This window comes from Gavialis gangeticus, unplaced genomic scaffold (assembly GCF_001723915.1).
Source record: "Gavialis gangeticus isolate Ggan-Ray unplaced genomic scaffold, GavGan_comp1, whole genome shotgun sequence".
In the NCBI taxonomy this organism is placed as follows: Eukaryota; Metazoa; Chordata; order Crocodylia; family Gavialidae; genus Gavialis; species Gavialis gangeticus.
Window position 1 is genome coordinate 11020980 of NW_017729007.1, and position 9918 is coordinate 11030897.

At 41.1% G+C, this 9918-nt stretch overlaps 1 protein-coding gene across 3 annotated transcripts in view; it reads left to right on the top strand.

The window, feature by feature from the left end:
- Positions 1–9918, top strand: part of PLXNB2 (plexin B2) — a 471827-nt gene that overhangs the window by 326016 nt on the left and 135893 nt on the right. For all 3 annotated transcript variants that reach the window (XM_019509291.1, XM_019509293.1, XM_019509292.1), the window contains exon 4: positions 8569–9661. In XM_019509291.1, the coding sequence (XP_019364836.1) occupies positions 8582–9661 (1080 nt within the window). In that variant the 5' untranslated portion in view covers positions 8569–8581. The remainder of the gene's footprint in view (positions 1–8568; positions 9662–9918) is intronic.

Genomic DNA, 9918 nt, shown 5'->3' on the forward strand with positions numbered 1-9918 from the left:
TCCATGGATGCTTCTCAAGCAAATCCCAGGACGTCATTCTCCCATTGTACTCGGCCTTGGTGAGGCCACAGCTGAAGTACTGCATCCAGTATTGGGCTCCACAATTCAAAAAGGAGGTAGAGAAGCTTGAGAGGGTGCAGAGGAGAGCCATGCGCATGATCAGAGGTCAGGAAAACAGACCTTATGGAGAGAGGCTGAGAGCTATGGGACTCTTCAGCCTGGAAAAGTGCGGGCTATGGAGTGCCTATTAGTTTATAAGTGGTACTCACCAGGATCCGGGGGAGCGTCTGTTCACCAGAGCACCCCAAGGGATGGCAAGGTTGAATGGTCACAAACTCCTCCAGGACCATTTCAGGCTGGATGTGGAGGAGAGAGCACGGACGTGGTGGAGAGACCCGGAGAACGTTGCTTCCAGAGCTGTTACCTCATTAGGTTAGAAGCTCTGAGATCAGAGGGTGGCAAAAAGATGGGGGTTTCAATGAGAGAAAAGGTGGAGACCGGAGGAGAAGAGAAGGGGAAAAGAGGACCCCAGAGGGACTAACAGCTGACCTGAGAGCGTCTTGCAACATGGGGAAGAGAACAGAGCTCCGAGGGCAGGGGACAGATCCTTGATGAGAAAAACCCCATGGGACGCATCCTCCACTGGCAGATCTAGAAGAGAAAGAAAAAATAAAATTGGATTTTACTCACTCTCCCAGGCTGGGTGACAGTGACAGATAGCCCTGCAAGAGGACTCAGGGCATCGGTCACACAAGGATAAAAGGTAGACTCATAGGTTATCAAGATAACAAGAGTGTGTATAGCGTGGTTGGAAGATAGAAGAACAGACCAGGAAAAGAAAAACAAGTGGACCAAAAATAAAAAAAGAGACTTTGTTTATGAATCCTAGATTCTGTTCATCCAAGTTAACAGCTGGAGTATAAGTGGTGTGTGTGTGTGTGTGTCTTCAAGTGCAGGCGAATATCCGGAGAAGTGAGCGAGATAGTTTACTCATAATACCCGTGAACCCCTAAGAAAGAAAAAAAAAGAAGAGAGTAGCCCTCCCAACTAGTGACATCAACAATTAGAATATAATAATAATAATAATATCCAAGACGTAGCAGGCGGGAAAGTCAGGGATGTCGATGGTTCATGAGGTAACTATATAGGGACATGTGGGCATTTTAGGCACGACCACCACACTGGACATAAGGAAGAACTTCTTTACTGTCTGAGCTCCCAAGGTCTAGAATAGACTGCCACCGGAGGTGGTTCAAGCACCTACTTTGAATGTCTTCAATAGAAATTTGGATGTTTATCTTGCTGGGATCCTACGACTTCCTGCCCCTGGGGCAGGGGGCTGGACTCAAAGATCTTCTGAGGTCCCTTCCAGCCCTAACATCTATGAAATCTATAAGGAACAAAACCAGTCCCAGGACTGACCCCTGGGGCACTCCACTTGATAGCAGCTGCCAGCTAGACATTGAGCTGTTGATTACTACCTGTTGAGCCCGACAATCCAGCGAGCTTTCTATCCACCTTACAGTCCATTCATCCAACTCATATTTCCTGCACTGGTCTACAGCAAAAAAGCTGTGGGAGATGGTATCAAAAGCCTTGCTAAAGTCAAGGTATATTACATCCACCACTTTCCCCGCATCCACAGTGTCAGTTATCTCATCAGAGAAGCTAATCAGGTTGGTGAGGCATGGCTTGCTCTTGGTGAATCCATGCTGACTGTTCCTGGTCACTTTTTCCTCTTCCAAGTGCTTAGAAATGGATTCTTTGAGGATCTGCTCCATGATTTTTCTGGGAACTAAGGTGAGGCTAACTGGTCTGTAGTTCCCTAGATTCTCCTCCTTCCTTTAAAGATGGGCACCGTATTTGCCCTTTTCCAATTATTTGTGACCTCCCCCAGTCACCATGAGTTTTCAAAGATAGTGGCCAGCAGCCCTGCAGTCACATCAGCCAAATCCCTCAGCATCCTCAAATGCATTGCATCTGGCCCCATGCACTTGCACCCATTCCACATTTCTAAATTGTCCCTAACCTGTTCTTTCACCACTGAGAGCTGTTCACCTTCTCCCCAAACAGTGCTACCCTGTACAGTAGCCTGGGAGCTGACCTTGCCTGTGAAGACTGAGGTAAAAAAAAAGGCATTGAGTGCTTCCTCTTTTTTCTCATCTGTCATTAGGTGTACTTGGCACTGTGAATCCTTGGAGAGATGTTCTTATTTATGGAGTTGTTTTGACTGTCTTTTAAACCATTGCAAAAAATGTTTTGGATTATGATTCACAGCAAAAAAAAGATTGAAATGTTTTTAAGAATCCAAACACCCCTCTGATCTGAGCATAATAAACTAGGGAATTCATTAGAGTTGAGTTCTGTGCTGTATAGTTCTTCTGAGAATTTTTATAAATCCCTAAAATGCTGTCCTTTCCTGTTTACCTGCTGATACTGCAAAGACAGCACATTATTAGAATTTCTTTAGTGGATTGCAAAATATTTAAGTACATGTTTTTACGTCTCATTAGCTATAGCTAATCCTCCTTTAAATGATTTTTAGTATAAAAATAAAATGCACCCCCTTCACCTCTCACTTCCTCCATTGGTCTGAATCAAATTTTGAATCTATATCAGAATATTAAATGCTCCAGAATTTAGGTGCACTTGGTTGGATTTGATTTTGATATGGGACAGTTTCTACCCTAAAATCCATAAGTTTACCATTAAGTTAATGCTCTGTTCACGTGGTCTCTGATCCTGTAAACTGCTCCCTCCACTCATCCAGACCTTTCTGCTTATACAGAACCCCGCTATCTTCAACAGTAAGAATTGAACCTTTTTGTTGAATGCACTGATACTGCACTGCTTCTGACTAGTATCTGGATGACAGTTTTAAGAAAACATTCATCGCTTTGTTTTGAGGCAGAAAAAGATTATCACATGGGAAGAACCTGGGAGTGGTAATGGGCACAGTATTAGAATTTGCTGATCTATTTGTAGATGAGACTGCTTTGCAGAAGTTTTGCCAGACATATGGAGAGCTAGGTAAAATCGCATACTTTGTTGTAAAAGCAGTATTTTTATTCATTTATGTATGTATGTATGTATGAATTGACAGCTTAGAAATATGGTGGTTTGATTTCCTCTGTTACAATGCAGTCATGTTTTTAATCCAGAAACCAGACCATTATATTCCAGTTGGTAACATGACTAGCGTTAGTGCCCTAAAAGCCCTTCTTCTGACCTTCTAGGAAGTACATACACCATCTAAGCCTGGAGGATTTTTGAGGTAGGAGCCCAAAAAGAAATCCATAAATTCATTGTGGGTGGCCTTGTCCAAGCCTTCATCTTACTTTACTATTTCCAAACTTCTGCCTTAACCTTCTCGAGGTCCCTAGGTTAGCCAACCAGTAGGATGACTCAAAACGCATTGTGTAGTTGGTGGTCTTCATGGGAGACTTGGCGAAATTAAGCTCACTTTCCTGGGAGACTTAGCTAAATTAAACTCACTTTCCTAACAGCCAGCATTACTGCCTTAGGTCTTCTTTAAAGAAAGCATCATTGTGAGGGAGTAATTTATTTAAATAAAAAATCCAGAAGAAAATATTAAATAAATTTTGCACCATTTGATGGCCATAAAAATTATGGATGAACATTGCTTCAATATTATCAGTATGCTTGTGCCACCACCCCCCATCCCTCCCCCTCATCCCTGTCATGAGCTTAGAAATATGCTCCAGACTTTTAAATATTACAAGGTTGGGATCTGGACTTCTGGTTCAGCTTGCTAGAAAGATTGAGACTAATTGTGACAAGCAAATCAGATTCTGAAACCAGTCTCCCATGTAAAAGTCTAGGGGGAAAGTGTTGAGTTGGAATCATTGCTGCTCAAAATACATTCTTTTTCTGCTACGGATGAAATGAGTGAGGTACACAAATTATTAAGACTGAAAATTTAGAATGCTGAAAGACTCGCATCCCTTCAGTGTAAACAACTGTTTATAGCCTTAGGTGTGCATCTGATGCAAATGCCAGATTTTTTCATATGTAACCCGCCCACAAGTAAAACACACCTTTTTTTTGGAAAGCAAAATGTAGAAAAAATTATTTTTTCCAGAGTGATGTCTGAGTACATGATGTGAAATAACTCCTACTGGGAGAGTAGAGTATTCAGGAAGCGTGGCATCCCCAGAGAAGAAACTTCCTGGTGGAGTAGTTCCTGCTGCCTCACCCAGACTGTCTCCTGGGATGCCACATATCCTGGACACTGAGACATTGTCACATCAGGCTGGCCCCAGACCTTCTCAAGGGCAATAGCAAGACTGTTATTTCTTCGCTGTAAATAGTTCTTTATATAAGTTCCTGTAAATGAAGTGTTGATTCCACAAACCTGATTAAGATATTAACAGCAACTTGCTATTTATGTCACAAGCAGCAGTCCTCAGCCAGTATCTACAGCTATAAGATGGTTAACATAAGACTCCATCTTTTCTGCTAGTTGAGACCAGAGAGAAGCAGCAGCTATCCTGGCAGCTGCATGGCATGCACAGTGTCTCCAGGACTGCTTTTTTTTCTGGAAAAGAAAAAATCAGCTTTCCTGCTTAAGACATGTAACCGAATTATTTATCTATTTTTTTTATCCAGGGGGAAGACTCATGTTGTGAGTAAATAAAGTTCTTTAAAACAAAAGTGTACCAAATTTGGTCAAAATGATTGATTCTCCTTCAGTATGAGAGATAAGAGAGACTTTATTTCCCCGTTCTTTCCCTCCTTTCTCTTCTCACTCCTGAAATTTAACTTGCATTCTTCCAGGTTTTCACAGAGTTTAATTCATGAAACAGTAATTCAAATTAAATTCACCCAAAACTTCCAGTTTGCTTTATGTCCTTACATGGCTTACCCCCAAACCATGGAAGCCCACATTTGCAAATCTGGCAAGAGGTTTTTTCCTCTCAAATCCAAAATTCAAGTTGAATACATTTTGTCTGGTTTCAGCCTTGTGTGGTGCATATTTTAGCAAAACATTTTACAACACAAACTTGCTGCTGATAATATGCTGGGATTTGTCTTCTCTGAAGACAGGAGAAGTGGTAGGACTTAAATGTTTTAAGAGGAGTAAGGGGACTGAGCCTCATGCAGAGAGTTACAGGAAAGAATTGGGCAGGCTGGGAGGAAAAGCAGCAGACAGCCTGCAGATATTTCTGTATTAATGCTGCTAGACATGTTCTTCAGGTTCTTTACAAGAGAAGCATTAGGGGAAACTGAATGTCAGTGTCTGAGTATAGAAGTTCTAATTTTCAATGTGTCTTTTGAGGACTTGACTGGTACTTGCAAGTTATTGGTCTGGTTTAATAAAGCATATAATTATGTACTCAAATGATTAAAACTGATCCAGTGAGAGAGGTGGCTGTTAGCCTTGTCATTTTAAATACAGCTTCATCCTAACAATTGTTGCCATTGTATGAAAGGAGTTTCCCAAGCACTGTGCCCTTTCTACATGTAACTTCTGGAGTGCCATATGTTGCTTTGTAAGTAGCAGCAAGATAGTTCTGATTCAATTACCTTGTCTTTTTAACAGTTTGTCTGTTAACCTGGCACTGCCTTAATCTCTAAAACACTGATGTCATTTGTACAGTTTTGGTGGAGCTAAATATTCACCCTATTGTTTTTAACTTGGGCCTTTCTACAGAATACGTAAAATGCTTTTGTGAATGTTTTTATTCTATAATTTTTGCTGCTATCCTTCTAAGATACAGTTGTAAATAAGTTGCTGTTTTTTCCTCATATAAGAGAAATGAACTTCAGTTGAAATTTAAGTGAGTAACAGTAGTTCCTTCAGGAGGTATACGTGGGATAGGTTGGAGATTTGTTAAAACAAGACTGATTTTGCAGTTCAGTTAATCCTGACAAATTGGGTAAAAAGATTATTTTGTTAATGTTGTGTGGGGAGAGAGAGACAGAGAGAGAAGGAGAACTAGCAAGCTGGAATTTGAGTATGGAAAAACAGTGCTGAGAACTCTGCAGTCCCACTGACCTGTGTGTTGGTGGTGTGAGCTGCTGGTGGTGTTCACTACACACACAAGAGTGTGCACCAGGGAAGACAAACATTTGGAGTGCCCGGGGCCGCTATTCACCTTGATTCATCAAAGAATCTAGGCATGTGCCTAACTTTTCGGCGTGTGAATAATCCCATGGAAATGTATTTAGTTGTATTTCAAAAATGTGCTGCAGAATTTACCCTTTTATTCTCTTTGCAACTCCATTCCTTATCTGTAAAATGGGCCTAATATTCCCTTTCTCCATCATTTTCTGTCTTTCTTAGAGCATAAACAGGAACTATCCATGTGTAATAGTCTGGAGATCTAACATAAATAATATAGCACGAGGACTTAGATTTGGATCTTTTCCATGACATATTTTATTTTTGTTTAGAGTTTGCTTTGAAGGGGGAAAGTGAAGCCAACAGACATAATGAAGCAGGAAATATTATCCTGCATGGATGTCTAAGATAATCTAACCCATTTGGAGGAGGAAAAAAAAGCTTTATGAAGCATGCACATAGTTCCAGTTAATTTAACTAGAAGCTTCTCTTAAATGCAGATGCTCATGTGTGTGTCTGTGCTCATGCTTGAACCCCCCTTCCCTGCTGCAGCTGCTCAGAGCCCACACCCAGGCTACCCTGTGGCTCTTCTGCCCAGAGGTAGCAGTGGCCCAGAGGTAGCAGTGATGAAGGTGGAGTGGAGCCTGGGCACATGCGCTTTTAACAGCAAAACTTAATGCAAAAACCAATTAACACATTCATCATATGTGTTAACTGCAATTAATTGACCAAACAGAATTTCACTCTTGGTTCCAGGGGAGGGGAACTGAGCTGCTGGCTGTGAGGTTGCAGCTGAATTCCCCTAGCAATGGCCTCTCCTTCCTGCCAGCTCTTGCTGTTTTCAGAATGGGAAGGGGAAAAGCGAGCAGAGGGAGCTTGTTCTAGGGGTTCCCCAGCCAGTGCTGAAGGGCGGGGTTGGGTGAATTGGAGCCCCCCCCACCACATCAGGGGGCGAAGAGAAGGTGGAGGGGATCTCCTGTATACCCACCCCACCCTCCAGCATAGGCTGAAAAACCCTCAGACAAAACTCCCTCTGCTTCTTTTCTCCCCTCTGATTCTGAAAGCACCTCAGAGGCTGGCAGGCAGGCAGACACAAGTTACAGATGACACTATGTTTTGAAATGTCTTCACCTGAACCCTCATGCAATCATGCAATGAGCATTCAGATTTTTGCCCAGTGGACCATTTTTGAAGTGGTCTGCAGCTGTACATTTGTGTTTGGTCACCGCTATAGACTGCTTTCTGTGGCCAGATTGGGCAAAATTGTTACTTCCGTCTGTGCTCTAAGATTCAGGCTGATATTGGTGGTGGTATGCTGCCTCTTCTTTGGGCTCATTTACAGCTAAAAGCTTGGTTTGACTCATTTTGAGAAGCTGAGAAAATAAGTTTGAGATTAACCTTTTCTCTGTCTTTTTTTTCTATTACTTTGAACTAAATTAGTAAAAGGGGGGAAAATGACAATTTTGGGATAGTAGGCACTACCAGTATATGCCTCAAATTATGAAAATACACAATTTGTGAAAATTATTGAATTGTTGGAAAGTCATGACAGACAGTTCACTCTAGTAAGGAGAGTTCTTTCCCTGCATTACAAAACCTTTTTTACAGACTGGATTGCGCCTCTTGGTTTCTGCTATCTTGTGCAAATGATGAGACAGGCAATTCCTTTCTCCTTCCCACCAGAGTTCACATCGCTGTCAGCTTTAACTTCTGTTCTGGCTCAAGGCTATAGTTCTGTTTTCAGGCCCTTGCTGTCCTTTGGCACCTTGTGCTATTCGTACCCTCCCAGAAGGCAGTCCTTTGCTAGGTTACTTTTTGCTTTAAATTGTTTTTCTTTTCGGAGCACTGTTGTTGTTCATAGTTCCAGATTTAACTTGAGATTTCTTATGTGGTTTTTTAATCCTCTCCTCCACAGATCCTTTCCCCACTGGGCTGGCACCAGAGTGTCATATGATTACATTTTTAAATAGAAGTACTCAATAAACTGGTTGCCTGGTTTCTGTGTAAATATAATTTTTTTTCTTATACCCATATGTCCAGGCATGCTAGCATTTCTTTCCCTAGTCTCATAACACAACTGCAATAGGCCTGCAGAATATCTGTGCTTGGGAAGCCAGTCTGAGTATAGATTTAAAAAAAAAAGCCCAGACCCTAGTTAAGGTCTCAGAGGACTTTTAATTTAATTTCAGAGAAGCATTTGGTCTCTTCAAATGCAGTTAGCTTCCAAAAATACATATAGCAGAAGCTTCAAGAAAAGTCTGAAAGCCATTTATGTAATCGAGATTAATTATAAACTTTTCAGTTGTTCTCTTTTATTTAAATAAACAGTGTGTTAAACCTGTGACACATACCAGCATTTGAAGTCAAATATAGAAGTTAAGAATCATACGGTATTTCAATGGCAAAACTGTGAAATACTAACTGGGAAAAGCACAAACCTTTTATTTTGCTCGTGTTTTACATTTTCTGTCTCTCCCATTTAGGCACTACACAGAAATGGCTGTATGGATTTGGACACTTCACATTTTGAGCTGTTTTTGTGTCACCTTTGGATTCAAACTTGAGGAATGCTTTCAAAGTTCCATGGAGTTGAACCATCTTACAGTGAACTATGATACTGGGACAGTCTACTTAGGAGCAGTAAATGCCTTGCATCAGCTTCAAAATGATTTGAATGAACAGCTGTGTGAAGAAACAGGTCCAAAAAAAGATAACAAAAAGTGTACGCCTCCTATTGATGAAAACCAGTGCAATGAAGCAACTTTGACTCCCAATTTCAACAAGTTACTTTTGTTGGACAAGCAAGAGAAAAAAATTATTGTGTGTGGGAGTCTTTTTAAGGGAATTTGTGAAATCAGAGAACTGGAGAAGATTTCAAATGTTACCTACTACATTGATAGCAGTGGGGAAAAGTCCTTTGTGGCAAGCAATGATGAAAGTATCTCAACTGTTGGCCTAATTACATCCCTGAGAAATGGCCAGCGAGTGCTGTTTGTGGGGAAAGGGAATGGACCCAATGATAATGGCATTATAATTAGCACTCGGCAGCTCTATGACGGAGATGGGAAAGACACTTTTGAAACGTATACAGACTCTACAGCCATTAAGTCAGTGTATCACTCCTCAAACATGCAGCAGTTTGTGACAGTCTTTGAAGATAATGATTATGTTTATTTTATTTATAATCAGCAAGAGAAACAGCCTCCTAGTAACCGAACACTGATTGCACGCCTGTGCAAAAATGATGACCACTATTATTCCTACTTTGAAATGGTCTTGGGTTGTAAGGATGATGATGGTGCTTATGACCACTGTCATTCAGTCTTTGTTACAACCCCAGGAAAAGACCTACCAGAGACCATAGTTCATCTGGAAAAGGATGATAAAGTGCTCCTTGCACTCTTCAGCAAAGTCAACAAAGATAATGGCTCTCTACGATCTGCCATGTGTGTGTTTTCCTTGAGGCAGATCAATGCAAAGATGGAAGAAAATAGGGAGAATTGCTATACAAAGGGGGAAAAAACATTTTACAAAGCCTTTGGATCAGAGACCATCCAGTGTAATGAAGGTGTACAGGTATTGTGAAACTTTAAATGTAGAATCCATGTTCAGAATTTTCTGTTCAGTCTATTGATACATGGAATCAGATGACTGGATGCTGATAAGATATTGTCAAACTAGAAATGCAATTCAGGTTTTTGGGTTTTTCTCCTTTTTTATACAGTAAGGTTAATTTTCCATTGCTGCAAATCCAGTTACTGTGATAAACTCATCATCACTTGGATTCTCTTCATAGTTTCATAGTTGGTAGGGTCGGAAGGGACTTGAGCAAA